The sequence below is a fragment of the Ranitomeya variabilis genome, chromosome 5 (genome assembly GCF_051348905.1).
Source record: "Ranitomeya variabilis isolate aRanVar5 chromosome 5, aRanVar5.hap1, whole genome shotgun sequence".
NCBI lineage: Eukaryota > Metazoa > Chordata > Amphibia > Anura > Dendrobatidae > Ranitomeya > Ranitomeya variabilis.
Genome location: NC_135236.1, coordinates 676,463,353 through 676,489,801, shown reverse-complemented (window position 1 = coordinate 676,489,801; position 26,449 = coordinate 676,463,353). Strand labels below are relative to the sequence as shown.

Genomic DNA, 26,449 nt, shown 5'->3' with positions numbered 1-26,449 from the left:
TGGTTACCAGTGTAAAACATCGCTGGTATCGTTGCTTTTGGTGTCAAACACAACGATACACAGCGATCGGACGACCAAATAAAGTTCTGGACTTTATTCAGCGACCAGCGACATCACAGCAGGATCCTGATCGCTGCTGCGTGTCAAACTAAACGATATCGCTAGCGAGGACGCTGCAACGTCACGGATCGCTAGCGATATTGTTTAGTGTGACGGTACCTTTACCAACGATCACGGCCAGGTCGTATCGCTGGTCTTGATCGTTGGTAAGTCGTTTAGTGTAACGGTACCTTAAGATATATTTACACAGGAGGATGTGCTGCTGAGAACAGTGAGTTTTTGTTCAGCACTTTGTGCATTTATGGGGTGATACTCCGCCTGTTTACACTGCAAGATTATTGTGAAACATTTGTCCTCTATAATCACCCTGGATTTAACCCTTCATGTGTAACACTATCTGCCAGCGTCTCTGAGGGCTGTCCCACACGTCCAGATAATTCCGGTACCGGAAAAAATCGGTATTGGAGTTATCCGTGTCCATGTGCCCGTGAGCTCACGTAGGCCATATGTGCGGGACACGTGTGCCGCCCGTGTGGCGAGTGGGTACCACACAGAGCGTGCAGGAGACAGCGCTAAAGTTTAGCGCTGTCCCCTGCATCGTGCTGAAGCCGCGATTCATATCTTCTCTGCAGCAGCGTTTGCTGCATAGAAGATATGAATAATAGTGTTTAAATGAAAGATCTATGTGTCCGCCGCCCCCCCCCCCCTTGCGCCCCCCCCCCCGCTGTTCAGAAAATACTCACCCGCTTCCCTTGTTGGCTGTCGCTCCTTCCTGGTCTGGCCGTGGCTTCCACTGTATGCGGTCATGTGGGGCCGCCGATTACAGTCATGACTAGGCGGCTCCACCTCCCATAGGGGCGGAGCCGACTATTCATGATTGTAAATGAGCGGCCCCACGTGACCGCATACAGTAGAAGGCGCGGGGAAGAGAGGAAGCAGCGACAGCCAACGTGGGAGTGGGTGAGTATTTTCTGAACAGCGGGGGGGCGCACAGGGGGTGGGGGGGCGGCGGACACATAGATCTTTCATTTAAACGCTATTATTCATATCTTCTATGCAGCAAAAGCTGCTGCACAGAAGATATGAATCGCGGCTTCAGCACCATGTGGGGGGGACAGCGCTTACTGTAGCGCTGTCTCCGGCACACCACACAGAGACCGTCCGTGTGCGGTCCGTGTTTTACACGGACCCATTGACTTTAATGGGTCCGTGTAATACGTGCGCTCCCACGAACACTGACATGTCTCCGTGTTTGGCACACGGAGACACGGTCCGCAAAAAATCAATGACATCTGCACAGATGCATTGATTTTAATGGGTCTACGTGTGTCAGTGGCTCCGGTACGTGAGGAAACTGTCACCTCACGTACCGGAGACACTGACGTGTGAAACCGGCCTAAGGATGTTTTCACAACGAAGAAAGGAGCTATGAAAATGAGACTGTTCCACTGATTACAGACTAAAATGGTGTCAGATGGATCCACTAACTACAATGGTGTACATTTGGATGCAGATAAAGTGTCTAATACTTTCATGCTGCTTTAATTTATTCACTAAAATGACAAAAACTCTTATGGAAACCAAAAAGACCAGATTATAGTAAATGGCGTCCGTCTGACACTATTGTTGGGGGAAGATTCCATCTTCCATTCCATGAGAATCAAACTTAAGTGTGAATCTAGTAAAATCTGTAATTTGTAAGGTATCCAGGGTTCTGCTGTCGTCACTAGCTCTCATGTATCAGCACAGCTTCATTCCTGGACTGATTTCTCCTTCGGCACTCTAATCTTAGCATCATTAACAATGTAAATGTATGATAATTCAGCCTGCCCTTCGGAAGCCCAGAAGAGTCTCCAAAATGTCCTTGTTGGAACTTGATATTACTGAGTCTCCCTATTGTGATCCAGTTCCCGTATTATCAGCAAGTATGGCATTGAAGGGGGTTCATACCGAGAAATAGTGAGAGCAGAGCTTGGTTTGGAGGCAGCCAGGAGGATTTTCATGCTAAACTTAACACCGCAACTAGAAGTAGCCGGAGGACTAATTAACCCTATAGATAGAAAAGGGAAAGCTATCTCGCCTCAGAGAAAATTCCCAAAGGATAGGCAGCCCCCCACAAATATTGACTGTGAGAGGAGAGGAAAAAACATACACAGGCTGAAAACAGGATTTAGCAAAGGAGGCCAATCTAGCTAAAATGGGAAAGATAGGACAGAGAACTATGCGGTCAGTATTAAAATACTAAGAAATATCCACCACAGAAAATACAAAAACTCCACATCTAACTAAAGACATGGAGGGTATACAGTTAGGTCCATATATATTTGGACAGAGACAACATTTTTCTAATTTTGGTTATAGACTTTACCACAATGAATTTTAAACAAAACAATTCAGATGTAGTTGAAGTTCAGACTTTCAGCTTTCATTTGAGGGTATCCACATTAAAATTGGATGAAGGGTTTAGGAGTTTCAGATCCTTAACATGTACTACCCTGTTTTTAAAGGGACCAAAAGTAATTGGACAGAATCAATAATTTTAAATAAAATGTTCATTTCTAGTACTTGGTTGAAAACCCTTTGTTGGCAATGACTGCCTGAAGTCTTGAACTCATGGACATCACCAGACACTGTGTTGCCTCCTTTTTGATGCTCTGCCAGGCCTTCACTGCGGTGGTTTTCAGTTGCTGTTTGTTTGTGGGCCTTTCTGTCTGAAGTTTAGTATTTAACAAGTGAAATGCATGCTCAGTTGGGTTGAGATCAGGTGACTGACTTGGCCATTCAAAATATTCCACTTATTTGCTTTAATAAACTCCTGGGTTGCTTTGGTTTTATGTTTAGGGTCATTGTCCATCTGCAGTATGAAACGATGACCAATCAGTTTTGCTGCATTTGGCTGGATCTGAGCACACAGTATGGCGGCTCTGAAGACCTCAGAATTCATTCCTGTGTCACATCATCAATAAACACTAGTGACCCAGTGCCACTGGCATCCATGCATGCCCAAGCCATCACACTGCCCCCGCCGTGTTTTACAGATGATGTGCTATGCTTTGGATCATGAGCTGTACCACGCCTTTGCCATACTTTTCTCTTTCCATCATTCTGGTAGAGGTTGATCTTGGTTTCATCTGTCCAAAGAATGTTCTTCCAGAACTGTGTTGGCTTTTTTAGATGTTTTTTAGCAAAGTCCAGTCTAGACTTTTTATTCTTGATGCTTATGGGTGGCTTGCACCGTGCAGTGAACCCTCTGTCTTTACTTTCATGCAGTCTTCTCTTTATGGTAGATTTGGATATTGATACGCCGACCTCCTGGAGAGTGTTGGTCACTTGGTTGGCTGTTGTGAAGGGGTTTCTCTTCACCATGGAGATTATTCTGCGATCATCCACCACTGTTGTCTTCCGTGGGCGCCCAGGTCTTTTTGCATTGATGAGTTCACCAGTGCTTTCTTTCTTTCTCAGGATGTACCAAACTGTAGATTTTGCCACTCCTAATATTGTAGCAATTCCTCAGATGGGATTTTTCTGTTTTCGCAGCTTAAGGATGGCTTGTTTCACCTGCATGGAGCGCTCCTTTGACCGCATGTATACGTCACAGCAAAACCTTCCAAATGCAAGTACCACACGTCAAATCAACTCCAGGCCTTTTATCTGCTTAATTGAGAATGACATAACGAAGGGATTGCCCACACCTGTCCATGAAATAGCCTTGGAGTCAATTGTCCAATTACTTTTGGTCCCTTTAAAAACAGGGTGGCACATGTTAAGGAGCTGAAACTCCTAAACCCTTCATCCAATTGTAATGTGGATACCCTCAAATGAAAGCTGAAAGTCTGAACTTCAACTGCATCTGAATTGTTTTGTTTAAAATTCATTGTGGTAATGTCTATAACCAAAATTATAAAAATGTTGTCTCTGTCCAAATATATATGGACCTAACTGTATCTGCCTCTCCAGAGATTCCAGCTTGACTGCATAAATCCTTACACAGATTAAGCTGAACAAGAAAAAACATGAAATGCACGGAACAATAAGGCCCACAAAAATGTGGGCTGCAAAACAAGCAGGACTTATCTTGGTGAAAAGACCAGGAAGCAGGAGAGACCATGAAGAGATGTGAATCCTCCAGAAACAATGGCCAACTGGCACTCACTAAAGGGTGAAGCCAGACTAAATAGCCCAGTCCAGAGTGAACACACCTGATAACTGCTGTGAAGGACAGACAGCAGCGCTACCACTTATAACCACCGGAGGGAGTCCAAGAACAGAATTCACAACAGTACCCCCCCCTTGAGGAGGGGTCACCGAACCCTCACCAGAGCCCCCAGGCCGATCAGGACGAGCCAAATGGAAGGCACGAACCAAATCGTCAGCATGAACATCAGAGGCAACAACCCAAGAATTATCCTCCTGGCCATAACCCTTCCACTTGACAAGATACTGAAGCCTCCGCCTTGAAAAACGAGAATCCAATATCTTATCAACAACATACTCCAACTCTCCATCAATCAACACCGGGGCAGGAGGATCAACAGAGGGAACGACGGGTACCACATATTTCCGCAACAAAGATCTATGAAAAACATTGTGGATGGAAAAAGAGGCTGGAAGGGCCAAACGAAAAGACACTGGATTGATAATCTCAGAAATCCTATAAGGACCAATAAACCGAGGCTTGAACTTAGGGGAAGAAACCTTCATAGGAACATGACGGGAAGACAACCAGACCAAATCCCCAACCCGAAGCCGGGAACCCACACGCCGCCGATGGTTAGCAAAACGCTGAGCCTCCTCCTGAGACAACACCAACTTGTCCACAACATGAGTCCAAATTTGCTGCAACCTGTCAAACACAGAGTCCACCCCAGGACAATCAGAAGGCTCAACCTGCCCTGAAGAAAAACGACGATGAAACCCAGAATTACAAAAGAAAGGTGAAACCAAGGTAGCAGAACTAGCCCGATTATTAAGGGCAAACTCGGCCAATGGCAAGAAAGCCACCCAATCATCCTGATCGGCAGACACAAAGCATCTCAAATAAGTTTCCAAAGTCTGGTTAGTTCTCTCGGTTTGGCCATTTGTCTGAGGATGAAATGCGGAAGAAAAAGACAAATCAATGCCCAGCCTAGCACAATAGGCCCGCCAAAACCTGGAAACAAACTGGGAACCTCTGTCGGATACAATATTCTCCGGAATGCCATGCAAACGAACCATATGCTGAAAGAACAACGGAACCAACTCAGAAGAGGAAGGCAATTTAGGCAAAGGTACCAAATGAACCATCTTAGAAAACCGGTCACAAACCACCCAGATAAGCGACATCCTCTGGGAAACCGGAAGATCCGAAATAAAATCCATAGAAATATGCGTCCAAGGCCTCTCAGGGACCGGCAAAGGCAAAAGCAACCCACTAGCGCGTGAGCAGCAAGGTTTAGCCCGCGCACGAGTCCCACAGGACTGCACAAAGGAACGCACATCCTGTGACAAAGAAGGCCACCAAAATGACCTACTAACCAAATCTCTGGTACCAAAAATCCCAGGATGACCAGCCAACACAGAACAGTGAACCTCAGAAATCACTTTGTTAGTCCATCTATCAGGAACAAACAGTTTCCCCACTGGACAGCGGTCAGGTTTATCAGCCTGAAATTCCTGAAGAACCCGTCGTAAATCAGGGGAGATGGCAGAAAGAATCACCCCCTCCTTCAGAATACCGACCGGCTCAAGGACCCTAGGGGAATCAGGCAAAAAACTCCTAGAGAGGGCATCAGCCTTAACATTCTTAGAACCCGGAAGATACGAGACAACAAAATCAAAACGGGAGAAAAACAGGGACCATCGGGCCTGTCTAGGATTCAGCCGTTTGGCAGACTCGAGGTAAATCAGATTCTTATGATCGGTCAAGACCACAACACGGTGCTTAGCCCCCTCAAGCCAATGTCGCCACTCCTCAAATGCCCACTTCATAGCCAACAACTCACGATTACCGACATCATAATTGCGTTCCGCAGGCGAAAACTTTCGAGAGAAGAAGGCACACGGTTTCATCACGGAACCATCAGAATTCCTCTGAGACAAAACGGCCCCTGCCCCAATCTCAGAAGCGTCAACCTCAACCTGAAAAGGAAGAGAAACATCCGGCTGACGCAACACAGGGGCAGAAGTAAATCGGCGTTTAAGCTCCTGAAAGGCAGAAACAGCCGCAGAGGACCAATTCGTCACATCAGCGCCTTTCTTCGTCAAATCGGTCAGAGGTTTAACCACACTGGAGAAGTTGGCAATGAAACGGCGATAAAAATTAGCAAAGCCCAAAAATTTCTGAAGGCTCTTCACGGATGTGGGCTGGATCCAATCATGAATGGCCTGAACCTTAACCGGATCCATTTCCATAGACGAGGGAGAAAAAATGAAGCCCAAAAAAGAAACCTTCTGTACTCCAAAGAGGCACTTAGACCCCTTCACAAACAAGGCATTATCACGAAGGATTTGAAATACCATCCTGACTTGTTTCACATGAGACTCCCAATCATCCGAAAAAATCAAAATATCATCCAAATATACAATCATGAATTTATCAAGATAATTCCGAAATATATCATGCATGAAGGACTGAAACACAGATGGAGCATTAGAGAGTCCGAATGGCATCACATGATATTCAAAATGGCCTTCGGTCGTATTAAATGCAGTTTTCCATTCGTCGCCCTGCTTAATACGAACAAGATTATATGCCCCTCGAAGGTCAATCTTAGTAAACCAACTAGCCCCCTTAATCCTGGCAAACAAATCAGAGAGCAAAGGCAAAGGGTATTGGAATTTGACCGTGATCTTATTCAAGAGGCGATAATCAATACAGGGTCTCAAGGAACCATCCTTTTTGGCAACAAAAAAGAAACCTGCTCCCAATGGAGAAGAAGATGGCCGAATATGCCCCTTCTCCAAAGACTCCTTAACATAACTCCGCATGGCGGCATGTTCTGACACAGACAGGTTGAAAGGTCGGCCCTTAGGGAACTTACAGCCTGGAATCAAGTCAATAGCACAATCACAGTCCCTATGCGGTGGAAGGGAACTGGACTTGGGCTCATCAAAAACATCCTGGAAATCTGACAAAAACTCAGGAACTTCAGAAGAGGGGGAGGAGGAAATTGACATCAAAGAAACGTCATCATGAACCCCCTGACAACCCCAACTAGTCACAGACATAGATTTCCAATCCAACACCGGATTATGCACCTGTAACCATGGAAACCCCAGCACAATAGCATCATGCAGATTATGCAACACCAGAAAACGACAATCTTCCTGATGGGCTGGCGCCATGCACATGGTTAGCTGTGTCCAAAACTGAGGTTTATTTTTAGCCAATGGTGTAGCATCAATGCCCCTCAAAGGGATAGGACTCTGCAAAGGCTGTAAGGGAAACCCACAACATCTGGCAAATTCTAAGTCCATTAAATTTAAAGCGGCGCCTGAATCCACAAATGCCATGACAGAAAATGACGATAATGAGCAGATCAGGGTCACAGATAACAGAAATTTAGGTTGTACAGTACTGATGGTAATGGAACTAGCGATTCTCTTGGCACGCTTAGGGCAATCAGAAATAACATGAGCAGAATCGCCGCAGTAAAAACACAACCTATTCTGACGTCTGAATCCTTGTCGTTCAGCTCTAGACACAATCCTATCACATTGCATAGGCTCAGGACTCCGCTCGGAAGACAATGCCATAGTGTGCACAGCTCTGCGCTCACGCAAGCGCCGATCAATTTGAATGGCCAGAGACATAGAATCACTCAGACCAGCAGGCCAGACCACCATAACATCTTTAACGGATTCAGAAAGACCCTTTCTGAAAATTGCCGCCAAAGCATCCTCATTCCATTTAGTCAACACAGACCATTTTCTAAATTTCTGGCAATATGATTCTGCCGCTTCTTGACCCTGACACAGGGCCAACAAGGTTTTCTCAGCATGATCTACAGAGTTAGGTTCATCATACAGTCCGTCAATTAATAACTTGTAAATCACAATATGTGGTTTATTTAATTACATGTCCATGCCATTTCTTTTATATAGGTAAGACCATCCGCCCATTGTTTCATAGATTCAGAGAACACTATAATTCTGTCTCTTCTGGTAAGGGCTGTCCTCGTTTCATAAAACATATACGCGATACACATAGCGCAAATCCAAACGTATTACGTTTTGCGGGTTTGGAAATTGTAAAAAACCCCCAAAATGGAGGTGATCGCGGAAAAATACTGCTGCAACATGAGGCGAGGTGGATAATTGAATCTAATGCGCAGGGCGCTATCGGATTAAATGACAAATTGGATATGTCTATTTTCCTCTAAAAGCCATGATTTTTGTACCTTCTATATGCAAATGTAAATGTATTTCCTCATTTTGTTTATTTTGCTTATCGGCATAATTTGGTGTGTATGTCCAAATGTGTTTTTAATGATTTCACCTGTTTGTATAAAGTCGTTTAGTTCCCTATATAGGACATGACGCTTTTAATTCACGCACCTGGACCCGTTGAAGCGCGCAGGCGCGAAACGGCCGTCGTCCTCTTGCCTCCTCTTGCACTCCTCTTCCTACCAGCCGCCTCTCCATTTTATGTCTGTGAGTATATGCTCTGAATAAAGGACATTTTTTGTACAGCATTTTCGGGTGAGTGCCACTTCTGTTTTCTTATTCCTCGGATGTTCATCATACAATAACCCAAGCGCCTGAAAAAAGGTGTCTACATTAAACAACGCTGGATTCCCAGGTTCCAGGACAAATGCCCAATCCTGGGGGTCGCCACGCAACAGAGATATGACAATTTTAACCTGCTGGATGGGATCACCAGAGGAACGGAGCTTCAGAGCAAAAAACAGTTTACAGTTATTTTTAAAGCTCAGAAATTTTGACCTGTCCCCAAAAAACAGATCAGGAGTTGGAATTCTAGGCTCTAAAACCGGAGTCTGAACGATATAATCAGAAATACCCTGCACTCTAGCAGCAAGTTGATCCACACGAGAAGCAAGTCCCTGAACATCCATGTCAGCGCCAAACTCCTGAGCCACCCAGAGGTAAAGAGGGAAAAAAAAACACAACAGAGTACAGAAAAATAATGGCTCAGCACTTTCTTTCCCTTCTTCTGAGATGCGGTTAACTCATTGTTGGCCAGTTGTACTGTTATGAACTGGTGGCCTAGGAGCAGCATGAGACGTACTCTGGAGAAGGTGGTATCTATACTGACCGCGGACCCTGAACTTAACACCGCAACAAGAAGTAGCCGTGGGATGTACCTACTGATCCTAGACACCTCGACACAGCCGGAGGACTAATTAACCCTATAGATAGAAAAGGGAAAGCTATCTCGCCTCAGAGAAAATTCCCAAAGGATAGGCAGCCCCCCACAAATATTGACTGTGAGAGGAGAGGAAAAAACATACACAGGCTGAAAACAGGATTTAGCAAAGGAGGTCAATCTAGCTAAAATAGGAAAGATAGGACAGAGAACTATACGGTCAGTATTAAAATACTAAGAAATATCCACCACAGAAAATACAAAAACTCCACATCTAACTAAAGACATGGAGGGTATATCTGCCTCTCCAGAGATTCCAGCTTGACTGCATAAATCCTTACACAGATTAAGCTGAACAAGAAAAAACATGAAATGCACGGAACAATAAGGCCCACAAAAATGTGGGCTGCAAAACAAGCAGGACTTATCTTGGTGAAAAGACCAGGAAGCAGGAGAGACCATGAAGAGATGTGAATCCTCCAGAAACAATGGCCAACTGGCACTCACTAAATGGTGAAGCCAGACTAAATAGCCCAGTCCAGAGTGAACACACCTGATAACTGCTGTGAAGGACAGACAGCAGTGCTACCACTTATAACCACCGGAGGGAGCCCAAGAACAGAATTCACAACAAGAAGCAATAGGATAATCTATCGTCACTGTAGGAAGCAGCACAAAACATTACTTTTGAGATTGCGTGTGACACCCATAGGCCCTTCAGGTGACCTAACACGACATATGGACAGTGGTAGACTTTATTAGATAAACCCTTAAATATACCTCAGTCACTGAATTAGTGATCGGTAAGCTCCTATATGTCCCTCAGGTGATGACACTGAAACCCAAGTAGGGCTCTTCAAGACTTCCATGATCTCGGATCACAATGCATGGGCTGGCCGCGCATCTCCCGACCCAAAGACTGACAGCCTCATAGAAATATATGAACCTGTCACGCTCGGGGTTGGGAGACGCATGGCCACTCTGTACATTGTGATCTGAGATCGGACCGATAATCACGGACATCTGAAAAAGCCCTAACAGACAAAGGAAAATATAGCAACAAACGGCGCAGATTTATTGCTTTGGCAGAAACAGGAAATAGAAGAAGTCACAATTCAGCACGAGCTGCAGTAATGACTCAAGAAAAAACAAAAAATGAAAAAGCTTTATAGCACAAAAACCTGAGTGATAGTGACAAAACCGACCTTAAGGAGGTATTTGCTGAAATCGTCACTAAACCTGTAGATACAGCCAGAAGGACAAGTTCAGGCCCTCGCTTTCTAGTAATTGTGGGTCACACCCACTGGGTGTTTACGGGAGAATTTTACTTTCATTTCTTCCTTCTGCCTTCCGCGATGGCGTCTGCTGGTCTCAGAAAGGAGCTGGAATGTTCCATCTGTCTGAACCTGTATACAGACCCTGTAACCCTGAGATGTGGACACAACTTCTGCCGGGTCTGTATTGATCAAGTCCTGAATACTGGAGTTTATTCCTGTCCTGAATGTAGAGAAGAGTTTCAGGGGCGACCAGCACTGATAAGGAACATAACTCTGAGTAATGTCGTGGAGAATTTCCGGTCTACTGAGCCACATCGGGAGGAGATCACCGGGATCTGCTGCACTTACTGTTTTCACTCTCCTGTACCGGCTGTGAAATCCTGTCTGATGTGTGAGGCTTCTCTCTGTGATAATCACCTAAAACTTCACAGTAAAGGAGCAGAACACGTCCTCACTGATCCCAGCACTTCTCTGGAGACCAGGAAATGTTCTGTCCATAAGGAACTCCTGAAGTATTACTGCACTGAGGACGCTGCTTGTATCTGTGTGTCCTGCAGTTTGGCCGGAGAACATCGAGGACACCGGGTGGAAATGCTGGATGAGGCTTCAGAGAAGAAGAAGGAGAAAATGAGAAATGTTCTGCAGAATCTTAACACAAAGAGAGAGAAGACTGAGGAAAGAGTCCGGAGTCTGGAGGAGCAGAGGAGAAAAGTTAAAGAAAAATCATCTGGAGAAGCCAAAAGAGTCACTGCCCTGTTTATAGACATCAGGAGACGGGTGGACGACCTGGAGAAGAGGATCCTGAGTGACATCTCCAGGCGGGAAGAGCAGGTGTCACTTTCACTGTCTGATGTGATCCAGAATCGGGAAATAAAGATGGACGAGATGTCCAGGAAGATGAGGCACATTGAGGAGCTGTGTAACATGACGGATCCACTGACTGTCTTACAGGAACCAGACACCGGTGACTTGTGTGATCCTGAGGAGGAGGGAGGTGATGAGGACACAGGAGGACATGATGGAAGTGATCGGTGTGAGGAGCTGATCTCACACATATCACACACATTATCTGCTATGATAAGAGATATAAATGTGATCTTCTCTGTGCAGGATCCTGCAGACATATTACTGGATGTAAACACAGCTGCTAATAATCTCCTTATATCAGGCGACCTGAAAGCTGAGACCAGGACACAAATAACAGTGAATCGTCCAGAAACAGCAGAGAGATTCCAGTATAATCAGGTGATGGGCAGGAGGAGATTAATCTCAGTACGACATAAGGCCGGGTTCACATTTCGTTAACAGCAGCCCGTTCAACACATACGTTAACAGGCTGCTGTTAACCCAAGTGCCGGTATGGCAGCTCGCTAGCGCAGATAGAGAATCTGGTAGCTCTATCTGCGCTAGCGGTGACGGACCCGGAAACGCTGCAGCCCGCGTCTCGTGGTCCGTCACTCAATGACGGCACATCGCTAGCGCACGCCCATTGTGGGCGTGCGCTAGCGATGCGTCCGACATTGGAGTCAATGGCGACGTTAACAAACTACGTTACACCGCGTTATGCCGCGGTGTAACGTAGTCCGTCTAACGGACGCCCATAACGCAGTGTGAACCCAGCCTTACTGGGATGTGGAGATCAGTAGATCAGAGTGGTGGAGTGTGGGGATGTGTTACCCCAGTATAGACAGGAGGGGGCAGCAGTTATACAGTGGAGATAATAACAAGTCCTGGGGTTTATATGGAGGGCGGGCGTATAATAATAATCAGTATTCAGTGATACATGACAATAATAAATAAAGATATCCTGTTACCTCACCAGATCTCCAGTGATGGAGTCAGGATATGTCTGGATTATGTCCTTTCATGAACTGTGTGACCCCATCAGACACTTACACACCTTCACTGCCTTCTTCTCCGAGCCTATACAGGTTACATCACAGGGATTAGAATATGATTGGTGAAGCAATCAGCCAACAGGATGCACCGGTTGGAGGGGTATATCTAATGTCTGTAGATAAATATTACGGGGTCGTCTCCTTTTAGTAAATGTTCAGCCCCGGATCCAGTTTGGTATAGATTGCGGCTCTGCTCACCGTCCTCGGTATCGGTGCTGAGTCTGTAGAGCTGCTTCCGATGTCCGGTATAGGATGCGGCACTGACGTCATGTTGACAGCACAACAACCAATCAGTGAGCTCAGCATGTCTGAGGGAGGCATGCTATCCACACGGGCAGAGCCCTTGAGCTCACTGATTGGCTGCTGCACTTTCGAAGTCACGTCAGGGCTTTAGCCAATACCGGACATCAGAATCAGCACCGGAAGCTCAACGCTGGAACCGAGGACGGTGAGGACGGCCCAGTTTACTGTTTTATGACAAATTTCCGCCAAAGTTAAACTTTTTCTCAAGGAGCGCAACATCTTTATATGGATTCTATAATCTCCTATCTTCAGTAGCGCACCTCTCCTCGGCCTTGTAATTTCCTTCTTGCGAGGGACTGTGATCTTCTTAAGATTCACAGTACGGACCACCGTTCTAACATGTAGAGTCAGCTTTGCTTTTAGGAAGAACCGCTGATGTTTACCAGATGCAGCGACCCATCAGCTTCAGAGCAGCACTTACAAGCTCTAAAGCCGGGAGATTGCAAGAAAACGCTACTTTCCTGGGAAACTGCACTGCAGAGGTGGCCGATAACCTAGGTAACAATCTGTACACTGCAGCTTTACAGAATGGAGAGGAGTTTTCATAAGAGGTAAATTACAGAGTGTCTTGGTTTTTACGAGCCCTTTGCAATTTTGTCGATTTAATAAGATGAATCAAGTTTATTAACCTTTGTCATGGAAGAAAATATTTCTACGTGTTAGTGGTTTCCTTGAGTTGCACTGCAGTCTTCATTCTTTCATCCATCCCAGACCTCCTGATAAGAAAACCTGATCCTAGTTTCAGACATTTCTCCAGTGGTCGTGTCCCTCCCAGTAATACAGGCTGGATGTGAGGTCAGTGTGTCCTAGATGCTGCTGTCTCCTCCAGGTCTCATGTATCAGCACAGCTTCATTCCTGGAATGATTTTCCTTCTGTAAAAAATCTACAACAGATACAAATTATTTCTCCGGCTCATGATAGATTTCTGTGAGGAGAACTTCTTATGCCAAGATGAGTTTGACTTTCCCCTACTGCAAGTTGTCAGTGTGTTCTCTCCTCTTTCTGTTCGCTGATACTTTACCAGATTCATAAACTCCTTCCCTCTGTGCCTTCCTCACTCTTTACACTTTGATACCATAGATCCTGCGTGATCTGCACTTCCTGAAATTCTATTTTTTTCCTTCCCCCACCTCCTATACCCTCTGATCGGCCACGTAGAATCTCCTCTCCGCACCTGCTGCTATCTCTAACACTGAGAGGAGGTCGGAGAAGAGCAGAGAACAAAGTGCTGTCATCCAAGTCTTAGGTTGCGTAAAAGCATCAGACTTTACTGCAGAAAATATATCTAACGAAGACTAATGAGGCAATTTATATTGCACTTAGGAACAAATTATCAACTACATAATAATAGTGTAAAGGTGTCCATAACGTAACTTTTTATTTTTGTCTAACGGTGGCTTCATTTTTGTTTGCTCGATTTTGTGGTAAATATAATGTACTGCTTAATGTTAATAATTTTAGGGGTGGAGGATGGTAAAAATGATATTCTGTTGTTCTCACTTATATGCCGAAAAAATAAAACGGACAGGATTTTTAGTAAGAGGTAAATTATAAAGTTGATTATTTTTATAAGCATTTTGCAATTTTAGCTATTCATGAACTTGATACAACCACTTTAACTAAAGGAAATCTGTCAGGAAGATAAACCCATGAACCATTTATATGTGCACATAGCCCTGTGAAAGCTGAACTCATATTTACCTTTATATTGTCAATCCGTTTCATAAATCCTGAGAATTCCACGTTTTTATGTAAGTGAGGTGTTAAGTGCTATGGGCGGCAGAATGCACTCAACAAAACTCCGCCTCCTCGAGTTATTAACATTCTTTGCGCCTCCTTCCCTCTGTTTATTGAGAGGGAATCACACGCCTGAAAGGTTTATATGTGTGACCGATCTTCATCGATAATCACCTTTGTGATTCCAGTACAAGGCTGGAAAAGATCACCATGTTGTGAACAGTTATATTGTTATTATGTGATAATAAAAGTTTTTATTATCGTCTCATTTAGACTCTAATTAGTTTTTTCGAACCTGAATGTAACTGTTGTAAAAAATCTCTCCAGAAGCCGTCACTGCTCTTCCCATACACATCAGCCCGCATGATCGTCTATGCAAAAAACCTCGTTGGGTGACATTGTTGCTGTAGGCAGAACAGAGTCGTGATACAACATGTTTATACAAATGTCGTATGAATGTTTGACCTGTATTTAATCTATAATGTGATGCTGGAGCCGTTCTCCTTACATAATGCAGATTGCAATAGATATAGGTGTACTGTATGGTTATAAAGAAAAAATAAAATCAATAAAGACATCTCATCCTCACATTATACATATGGGATTCATTATAACTGGAGAAGTGATAAGGCGCTGACACTACAACCTACATTGAAGTAGAACCTCACTATGAGCATATGGGATTCATTATAACTGGGGAAGTGAGAAAGACCTGACACTTCCATTGTAGTATGGACCTCCTACTGTGAATAGGTAATTACAGTACGGATCTGAAGAGCCTTTCCTGCAAGATCAGGTTTAGTATTTCTCTTTCATCATTCCTTTTTATGTTAGGTAATGGTATATGCAGTATTGTTTTGTTCCCATTTTGTAACATCTTTGTTTTTTTAGAAACACTGCCTACCTTTCCGAATTAAATATATAAAATGTAATAGCTCTGTTCCTCTTGCTCTGTAAACCGCAACCCTGAAGCCGTACACCACCTTTAATGGGTGTCCAATCGGCCTGTATAAATGATTCATGGTGGCAGCTAGTAGTTCATTTTGTTATTGTAGAGTTGGCAGTGTCCATGTATATACAGTATATTCCATGCGTTGGAGTCAGAGGTGCATATACCATACGCTCAATAACCAGCCATGTAGTGGAAGCAGCCGCGGCCTCAACCATCACTAGTTAGCAAATTGTGTAATAATCCTGGTGATTGGAGGCAGTGGTGTTGCGTTTCCCTGACAAACTGAGGGTAGTGGTGGGATCTGCGTGATCTATCTGCTGCACATTCCTGACATATATAGAAAAATAAGTCACCTATAGGGATCGATGCATACCATATATGTACTAATAAAGTGCATGTGCAAATTAATTCCTGCCATGAAGAAATAAAAAAATACATTTGCACTGGGAGAAAAACAAATACAAAAGCAACATGGCTGACATACACTATCTGAGGAAGAAGGGAGGAGTTACTGACATCAGAGCTGGGCTACAGGGAGAGAGACAGGACAACCTTCTAAAAGGCAAACCGGATTACAAGGCAGTATGAAAACAACAGTACAATGATAACAATTCTCTATAATTCCCAAGTCGTCGGACATGACATCGAACTATGAACTGTTTGTTACATCTTTTTACTAGACTTTTTAATTAAACCAGTGATAAACAGCGAAAATCATCCCTGACATCCGATCTTTTACTTCTCAAACTCGGGTAGAAATGGAAATTAATATCACTGTAATTTAAAGTACGCAACTTCCTCACAACATGGCAGAAGTTGTATCTTACACCAATGGTGCATCGAGGGATTATTCTCTTGATAAAGATTGCAGGAAATATTGGGGCACAAGTTGGGGATGTTGGTTTTATTACGTATTTCTGAACATATCTGGATCATGGGAATCGCTGCACTTTGTATCAGGATTTTTGATAGCAGACACAGTTATAAAGGCGTATGTGCAAAATAGATCTACCAGGTGGCCTCCTAGGGATTCATTGCTAAGAACGTAACTTACAGGAGCGGGAGGGGAACATACTTAATCAGATGTGATCATTTCAGCTTCCACATTTAATGTACATATCTCAGTGTTAGCGATTGCTCACAAATAACGTATAACACGGCTCTCCAATATTTTATCAGATAGCACTCAGACCAATGTTATGCTATGGCGCTGTCCAGATCTGTGCTTTTTTCAAATCGGATGACACTCACCCATACAAGTCTGTGGATGAGTGTGAAACATTGGACTGCACTCAGATGACATCCGAGTGCAGTCTATTGTCCGTGGACTCAAACAATGGAGAAGATGGAGAAATTATGTTTTCCATCTTCTCACCTGTGCTGTGATTCTCACATCGAAGATAATCAGATCACAATAAGGTGACACTCGGCTCAAACTCGGAGCAAAGTTTGATTAATATTTAATTACCATAATCAATCCCAACACTCATGTGGCCTTATACGAATACCGTCCCGCTACATGTTTGCTGTTTAATAACCTGTTTAATCAGGACGACCCGGCTTTGAATGTCACTCATGATCTGTAATCCGTTGTTCAGTCCGCATTGGCTGCCATTGTTCTTGGCAGAGTAAGATATATTTACACAGGAGGATGTGCTGCTGAGAACCTTGATCTTTTGTGCAGCACGTTTTGCATTCATGGGGTGATACTCCGCCTGTTTACACTGCAAGATTATTGTGAAACATTTGTCCTCTATAATCACCCTGGATTTAACACTTCATGTGTAACATTATCTGCCAGCGTATCTAAAGGTACCTTCACACTAAGCAGGGCCGCGCTTAGTAACCCGATGTTTACCCTGGTTACCAGTGTAAAATGTAAAAAACAAACAGGACATACTCACCTTCGCGTCCCCCGGCGTCCGCTTCCTGCACTGACTGTGAGTGCCGGCCCTAACAGCAGAGCGGTGACGTCACCGCTGTGCTGTGCTTTCACTTTACGGCCGGCACTCAGTCAGTGCAGGAAGCGGACGTCGGGGGACGCGAAGGTGAGTATGTACTGTTTGTTTTTTTACATTTTACACTGGTAACCAGGGTAAACATCGGGTTACTAAGCGCGGTCCTGCGCTTAGTAACCCGATATTTACCCTGGTTACCATTGTAAAACATCGCTGGTATCGTTGCTTTTGCTGTCAAACACGACGATACACGGCGATCTGACGACCAAATAAAGTTCTGAACTTTAACCAACGACCAACGATATCACAGCAGGACCCTGATCGCTGCTGCGTGTCAAACACAACGATATCACTAGCCAGGACGCTGCAACGTCACGGATCGCTAGCGATATCGTTTAGTGTGAAGGTACCCTAAGGCTGGTTTCACAACGAAGAAAGGAGCTATGAAAATGAGACTTTTTCCACTGATTACAGACTAAAATGTTGTCAGATGGATCCACTAACTACAATGGTGTACGTTTGGATGCAGATAAAGTGTCTAATACTTTCATGCTGCTTTAACTTATTCACTAAAATGACAAATACTCTTATGGAAACCAAAAAGACCAGATTATAGTAAATGGCGTCCGTCTGACACTATTTGCATCTGTTGGGGGAAGATTCCATCTTGCAACTGAGGATCAAACTTAAGTGTGAATCTAGTAAAACCCGTAATTTGTAAGGTATCCAGGGTTCTGCTGTCGTCACTAGCTCTCATGTATCAGCACAGCTTCATTCCTGGACTGATTTCTCCTTCAGCACTCTATTCTTAGCATCATTAACAATGTAAATGAATGATAATTCAGCCTGCCCTTCGGAAGCCCAGAAGAGTCTCCAAAATGTCTTTGTTGGAACTTGACATTACTGAGTCTCCCTATTGTGATCCAGTTCCCGTATTATCATCAATTATGGCATTGAAGGGGGTTCATACCGAGAAACAGTGAGAGCAGAGCTTGGTTTGGAGGCAGCCAGGAGGATTTTCATGCTAAACTAATGTAATTCTGTAGTTCATTGGATGTTCTCAACAACAGAGGAGACCGACATCTTGGCCACACAGGGAAACGTATGGAATTGGTGGTCAGACTGGATCACATGAACACGATGCCAATAATGTATGGATATAACTGAGCTGGGATGAAACAGATTACACAGCGTTATATGTCTATGTATAAATTGCTGGTGGGATTCTTTAAGGATGCAGCGATATTTTGGGTACATTGTGTTGTGGCTGTACTTGGGTTCTCATTGAAGTAAATGTAACCTAAGCCGGAGGACCAGGAACCGATCATTACTCACTTTATGGAGCTCTGAATACTGTGAACTTCCAGAGTCCTTAGCTATGGTTATCACGTGTACGGTAGAGGAGCTTGGTGTCACACACCGACCAATCCGATTTTCATGACCTCATCGACATCCCCTTCAATTTATCCTGCAGGTCTGCTGCCCAAAGTTTCAGCTTTACAAATTCGCTCCATAGGAAAAATTCTGTGGTGTTAGCACTATAGGAACATAGGGGAAGCAATAGGATAATCTATCGTCACTGTATGAAGCAGAATCTTTATAACACAAAACGTCTGAAGTTATGATCATTTGTAGGTTACTTTTGAGATTGCGTGTGACACCCATAGGCCCTCCAGGTGACCTAACACGACATATGGACAGTGGTAGACTTTATTAGATAAACCCTTAAATATTATACCTCAGTCACTGAATTAGTGATCAGTAAGCTCCTATATTTCCCTCAGGTGATGACATTGAAACCCAAGTAGGGCTCTTCAAGACTTCAGTGATCTCGGATCACAATGCATGGGCTGGCCGCGCATCTCCCGACCCAAAGATTGACAGCCTCATAGAAATATATGAGCCTGTCACGCTCGGGGTTGGGAGACGAATGGCCACTCCGTACATTGTGATCTGAGATCGGACCGATGATCACGGATGTCTGTAAAAGCCCTAACAGACAAAGGAAAATATAGCAACAAACGACGCAGATTTATTGCTTTGGCAGAAACAGGAAATAGAAGAAGTGACAATTCAGCACGGGCTGCAGTAATGACTCAAAAAAAAACCACAAATTGAAAAATCTTTATAGCACAAAAACCTGAGTGATAGTGACAAAACCGACCTTAAGTAGGTATTTGCTGAAATCGTCACTAAACCTGTAGATACAGCCAGAAGGACAAGTTCAGGCCCTCGCTTTCTAGTAATTGTGGGTCACACCCACTGGGTGTTTACGGGAGAATTTTACTTTCATTTCTTCCTTCTGCCTTCAGTGATGGCGTCTGCTGGTCTCAGAAAAGAGCTGGAATGTTCCATCTGTCTGACCCTGTATACAGATCCTGTAACCCTGAGATGTGGACACAACTTCTGCCGGGTCTGTATTGATCGGGTCCTGAATACACGGGACGGATCTGGAGTTTATTCCTGTCCTGAATGTAGAGAAAAGTTTCGGAGGCGACCAGCACTGATAAGGAACATAACTCTGAGTAATGTCGTGGAGAATTTCCTGTCTACTGAGCCACATCAGGAGGAGATCACCGGGATCTGCTGCACTTACTGCATTCACTCTCCTGTACCTGCTGTTAGATCCTGTCTACACTGTGAGGCTTCTCTGTGTGATAATCATCTGAGGGTTCACAGCAAAGGACCAGAACACGTCCTCACTGATCCCAGCACTTCTATGGAGACCAGGAAATGTTCTGTCCATAAGAAGATCCTGGAATATTACTGCACTGAGGACGCTGTTTGTATCTGTGTGTCCTGCAGTTTGGCCGGAGAACATCGGGGACACCGGGTGGAAATGCTGGAGGAGGCCTCAGAGAAGAAGAAGGAGAAAATGAGAAATGTTCTGCAGAATCTGAACACAAAGAGAAAGAAGACCGAGGAAAGAGTCCGGAGTCTGGAGGAGCAAAGGAGAAAAGTTAAAGAAAAATCATCTGGAGAAGACAAAAGAGTCACTGCCCTGTTTATAGACATCAGGAGATGGGTGGACGACCTGGAGAAGAAGGTCCTGAGTGACATCTCCAGGCGGGAAGAACAGATGTCCCTGTCTGATGTGATCCAGAAGCTGGAAATAAAGAAGGACGAGCTGTCCAGGAAGATGAGGCACATTGAGGAGCTGTGTAACATGATGGATCCACTGACTGTCTTACAGGATCCAGACACCGGTGACTTGTGTGATCCTGAGGAGGAGGGAGATGATGAGGACACATGGGGACATGATGGAGGTGATCGTGGTGCAGAGCTGATCTCACACATATCACACACATTATCTGCTATGATAAGAGATATAAATGTGATCTTCCATGTTCAGGATCCTGCAGACATATTACTGGATGTAAACACGGCTGCTAATAATCTCCTTATATCAGACGACCTGAAATCTGCGACCTGGACAGAAATAAGACAGAATCGTCCAGAAACAGCAGAGAGATTCCAGGGTTATCAGGTGATGAGCGGGAGGAGATTTACCTCAGGACAACATTACTGGGATGTGGAGGGCAGTAGGTCAGAGTGGTGGAGTGTAGGGATGTGTTACCCCAGTATAGACAGGAGGGGGCGTCAGTCATACATTGGATGTAATAACAAGTCCTGGGGTTTATATGGAGGACTGGAGTGTAATAATCAGTATTCAGTGATGCATGACAGTAAAGTGATCCCGTTACCTCACCAGATCTCCAGTGATCGGGTCAGGATATGTCTGGATTATGAGGCCGGGCAGTTGTCCTTTTATGAGCTGTGTGACCCCATCAGACACTTACACACCTTCACTGCCGCCTTCTCCGAGCCCCTTCATGCTGTGTTATGTGTATTAAATGGTTCTATAAAGATATCAGGAGCAGCTGTGAGGAAACATCATCCTAGTAGAAATCTACCCAGCGACAGATGACATTACAGGGATTAGAATATGATTGGTGAAGCAATCGGCCAATAGGATGCATCGGTTGGAGGGGTATATCTAGTGTCTGTAGATAAATATTACGGGGTCGTCTCCTTTTAGTAAATGTTCAGCCCCGGATACAGTTTGGTATAGATTGCGGCTCTGCTCACCGTCCTCGGTATCGGTGCTGAGTCTGTAGTGCTGCTTCCGATGTCCGGTATAGGATGCGGCACTGACGTCATGTTGACAGCACAACAACCAATCAGTGAGCTCAGCATGTCTGAGGGAGGCATGCTATCCACACGGGCAGAGCCGTTGAGCTCACTGATTGGCTGCTGCACTTTCGAAGTCACGTCAGGGCTTTAGCCAATACCGGACATCAGAATCAGCACCGGGAGCTCAGCGCTGGAACCGCGGACGGTGAGGACGGCCCAGTTTACTGTTTTATGACAAACTGTTGCCAAAGTTAAACTTTTTCTGAAGGGGAACAACATCTTTATATGGGTCCTATAATCTCCTGTCTTCAGTAGCGCACCTCTCCTCGGCCTCGTAATTTCCTTCTTGCCAGGGACTGTGATCTTCTTAAGATTCACAGTATGGACCAGCGTTGTAACATGTAGAGTCAGCTTTGTCTTTAGGATTTAGGATGAAGCACTGACGTTTACCAGATGCAGCGACCCCTCAGCTTCAGAGCAGCACTTACAAGCTCTAAAGCCGGGAGATTGCAAGAAAATGCTACATTCCTGGGAAACTGCACTGCAGAGGTGGCCGATAACCTAGGCAACAATCTGTACACTGCAGCTTTACAGAATGGAGAGGAGTTTTCATAAGAGGGAAATAAGAAGTTGGCTTGGTTCTTATGAGCCCTTTGCAATTTTGTAGATTTAATAAGATGAATCAAGTTTATTAAGGGGTCACACCTTTATCCTGGAAGAAAATATTTGTACATGTGTTAGTGGTTTCCTTGAGTTTCACTGCAGTCTTCTTTCTTTCATCCATCCCAGACCTCCTGATATGCACTTTACAACCTGATCCTAGTTTCAGACATTTCTCCAGTGGTCGTGTCCCTCCCAGTAATACAGGCTGGATGTGAGGTCAGTGTGTCCTAGACGCTGCTGTCTTCTCCAAGTCTCATGTATCAGCACAGCTTCATTCCTGGAATGATTTTCCCTTCTGTAAAAAATCTACGACAGATGCAAATTATTTCTCTGGCCCATGATAGATCTCTGTGAGGGGAAATTCTTATGCCAAGACGGGTTTGATTTTCCCCTACTGCAAGTCGTCAGTGTGTTCTCTCCTCTTTCTGTTCGCCGATGCTTTACCAGATTCATAAACTCCTTCCCTCTGTGCCTTCCTCACTCTTTACACTTTGATACCATAGGTCCTGTGTGATCTCCACTTCCTGTAAATCTGTTTTTTTTCCATCCCCCACCACCTATACCCTCTGATCGGCCATGTACAATCTCCTCTCCGCACCTGCTGCTATCTCTAACACTGAGAGGAGGTCGGAGAAGAGCAGAGAACAAAGTGCTGTCATCCAATTCTTAGGCTACGTTCACATTAGCGTTGTGCGACGCAGCGTCGGGTGCCGCTGCGTCGCCGCATGCGTCATGCACCCCTATATTTAACATGGGGGTGCATGGACATGTGTTGCATTTGCGTTTTGTGACGCCTGCGTCGCTGTGGCGCATGCGTCAGGGCGCACAGGACGCAGCAAGTTGCATTTTTTGTGCGTCCAAAATCAAGCAAAAAAAGGACGCATGCGTCACAAAACAATGCGTTGTGCATGCGTTCACATTTGAATTGTGCGTTGCGTCGCCGACGCTGTGGTGCACAACGCAAATGTGAACGTAGCCTTAGGCTACGTGAAAGCTTCAGACTTTACTGCAGAAAACATTTCTAATGAAGACTAATTAGACAATTTATATTGCGTTTAGGAACAAATGATCAACTACATAATAATAGTGTAAGGGTATGTGCACACGTCAGGATTTTTTGCAGACATTTTCCTGACAAAAACCGGACATTTCTGCCAGAAATCCGCATGTGTTTTTGACGCGTTTTTGATGCGTTTTTGGTGCGTTTTTTGTGCGCTTTTTTCCAAATGCATAGAATAGCGGGAAAAATGCAGAAAATCCGCAAAATTAATGAACATGCTGCTTTTTTTACCGCGATGCATTTTTTCGCGGAAAAAAACGCATCATGTGCACAAAACATGCAGAATGCATTCTAAATGATAGGATGCATAATGTATGCATTTTTAATGAGCTTTAATAGTGTTTTTATCGTGAAAAACGCAAAAAAACGCAAAAAAACCTGAACGTGTGCACATACCCTCAAAGTGTCCATAACGTAACCTTTTATTTTTGTCTTACGGTGGCTTCATTTTTGTTTGCTCGATTTTGTGGTAAATATAATGTACTGCTTAATTTTATTCATTTTGGGAGCGGAGGATGGTAAAAAAATAAAATCTGTTGTTCTCACGTATATGTCGACCAGGATTTTTAGTAAGAGGTAAATTATAAAGTTGATTATTTTTATAAACATTTTGCAATTTTACCTATTCATGAACTTGAGAGAACCACTTTAACTAAAGGAAATCTGTCAGGAAGATAAACCCATGAACCATTTATATGTGCACATAGCCCTGTGAAAGCTGAACTCATATTTACCGTTATATTGTCAATCCGTTTCATAACTCCTAAGAATTTCAATTTTTTATGTAAGTGAGGTGTTAAGTGCTATGGGCGGCAGAATGCACTTAACAAAACTCCTCGAGTTATTAACATTCTTGGCTCCTCCTTCCCTCTGTTTATTGAGAGGGAATCACATGCCTGATAGGTTTATATGTGTGACCGATCTTAATCAATAACCACCTCTGTGATTATAGTACAAGGATGGAAAAGATCACCATGTTGTGAATAGTTATATTGTTATTATGTGATAATATAAGTTTTTATTATCGTCTCATTTAGACCCTAATTAGTTTTTTCAATCCTGAATGTAACTGTTGTAAAAAAAAATCTCCCCAGAAGCCGTCACTGCTCTTCCCATACACATCAGCTCGCATGATCATCTATGCAAAAAACCTTGTTGGGTGACATTGTTGCTGTAGGCAGAACAGAGTCGTGATACAACATGTTTATACAAATGTTATATGAATGTTTAACCTGTATTTAATCTACAATGTGATGCTGGAACCGTTCTCCTTACATAATGCAGATTGCAATAGATATAGGTGTACTGTATAGTTATAGAGAAAAATTAAAATCCATAGAGACGTCTTCAGAGAGGGAACATATCATCCTCACATTAAACATATGAGATTCATTATAACTGGGGAAGTGAGAAAGACCTGACGCTTCCATTGTAGTATGGACCTCCTACTGTGAATAGGTAATTACAGTACGGATCTGAAGAGCCTTTCCTGCAACATCAGGTATACTATTTTTCTTTCATCGTTCCTTTTTATGTTATGTAATGCTGTATGCTGTATTGTTTTGTTCCCATTTTGTAACATCTTTGTTTTTTATAAACACTGCCTACCTTTGCAAATTAAATATATAAAATGTAATAGCTCTGTTCCTCTTGCTCTGTAAACCGCACCACTAAAGCCATACGCCACCTTTAAAGGGTGTCCAATCGGCCTCTATAGACGATTCATGGTGGTAGTTCATTTTGTTATTGTGGAGTTGGCACTGTCCATACCGGGGTATGTATATACAGTATATTCCATGCGTTGGAGTCAGATGTGTATATATCATATGTTCACTGTGAGTTCCCCAATAACCAGCCATGTAGTAGAAGCAGCCGCAGCCTCGACCATCACTGGTTAGTAGATTGCGTAATAATCCTGGTGATTGGAGGCAATGGAGTTGCGTCTCCCTGACAAACTGAGGGTAGTGGTGGGATCTGCGTGATCTATCTGCTGCACATCCCTGACATGTATAGATAAATAAGTCACCTATAGGGATCGATGCATACCATATATGTACTAATAAAGTGCATGTGCAAATGAATTCCTGCCATGTGAGTATTGTGTGTGTGTGATGTATGTACTAGTGTGTGTGATGGATGGGTGGATGGACTGCGTGCTCTTCTGGGGGCTGGTACATCGATGACATTTTCCTGATCTGTTAGTATTCCATAGAGAAATTACAAAATGTATCTTCTTTCTTAACTGGAATGATGAAAATATTCACCCTACATATCATTTTGATTCCCAATCCATTGATTTTTGGATATAACAATCAGGAGACACTCCACCAATATATTACAGTCGGACATCTACAGAAAACCTACCTCAGTAAATGCATTATGGCACCTCTTCTCATCTCATCCAATGTCTTTAATGTGATCCATACATATTGGCCAATTCTCACTCCTTTGGCGATTGTGTTTGATGGACGTGGACTTTGAGATTCATGAAAAAAATCTGAAAAGCAAGATTCCATGAACGTGATTAAAGCCTTAGGTCTATAATAAGGACTTACCGTAGAGCTAAGAATCCATCCAGACAATTATTACACTCTACCCATGTACCTTCTCCCTCAAACCAAATACATTTCATCACCAATTATTATTCACAAACACCTATGATGAGACTTGTCTGGAAAAATCTTGACCTATCGTTTTGGCAGATTCTACTCTGTCCCAATACTTAACAGAAACACCGAGCATCAAGTATCGTCGTTCTAAAAATGAGGTAGATGTGTAAGCAGATGACCAAGAGCAACACACAGACAAGGATAAGGCAGAACCAATTAAACTGTTTAAAAGCGCAGTAATGACATCATGAAATATACAATATAAGATATACAAGGAATCCTCAGGTTCACTCTAAATATTATAACAGTCTCTTGTTATATAATCTTATATCTTTCTAATAAAGGTAATAATCCCAGTCCTATGAGAGTTATTGTTCTGTTTCTTCCTCTATCACTGAGCCTAGTGGGGGTCTCTGGTTTTTCTTGCTAGGCCGCACATCCTTCTGACAAAGTCTAACAAGGCTTGCTGGGCCTTCATTTCAACTGGCCCCCG

General features: G+C 43.8%; 2 protein-coding genes across 2 annotated transcripts; both read left to right on the top strand.

The window, feature by feature from the left end:
• Window positions 1-10,544: 10,544 nt before the first annotated feature.
• Window positions 10,545-14,848, top strand: LOC143777015 (E3 ubiquitin/ISG15 ligase TRIM25-like). The gene has a single exon (XM_077266906.1). It carries the CDS (start codon window positions 10,720-10,722, stop codon window positions 11,944-11,946), a length of 1,227 nt encoding a protein of 408 aa, XP_077123021.1. The 5' UTR covers window positions 10,545-10,719; the 3' UTR covers window positions 11,947-14,848.
• A 4,698-nt stretch (window positions 14,849-19,546) lies between these two features.
• Window positions 19,547-24,737, top strand: LOC143777010 (E3 ubiquitin-protein ligase TRIM39-like). Its single transcript, XM_077266898.1, has one exon. The coding sequence runs from the start codon at window positions 19,805-19,807 to the stop codon at window positions 21,416-21,418; it is 1,614 nt and encodes a 537-aa protein (XP_077123013.1). The 5' UTR covers window positions 19,547-19,804; the 3' UTR covers window positions 21,419-24,737.
• The last annotated feature ends 1,712 nt before the right edge of the window (window positions 24,738-26,449 follow it).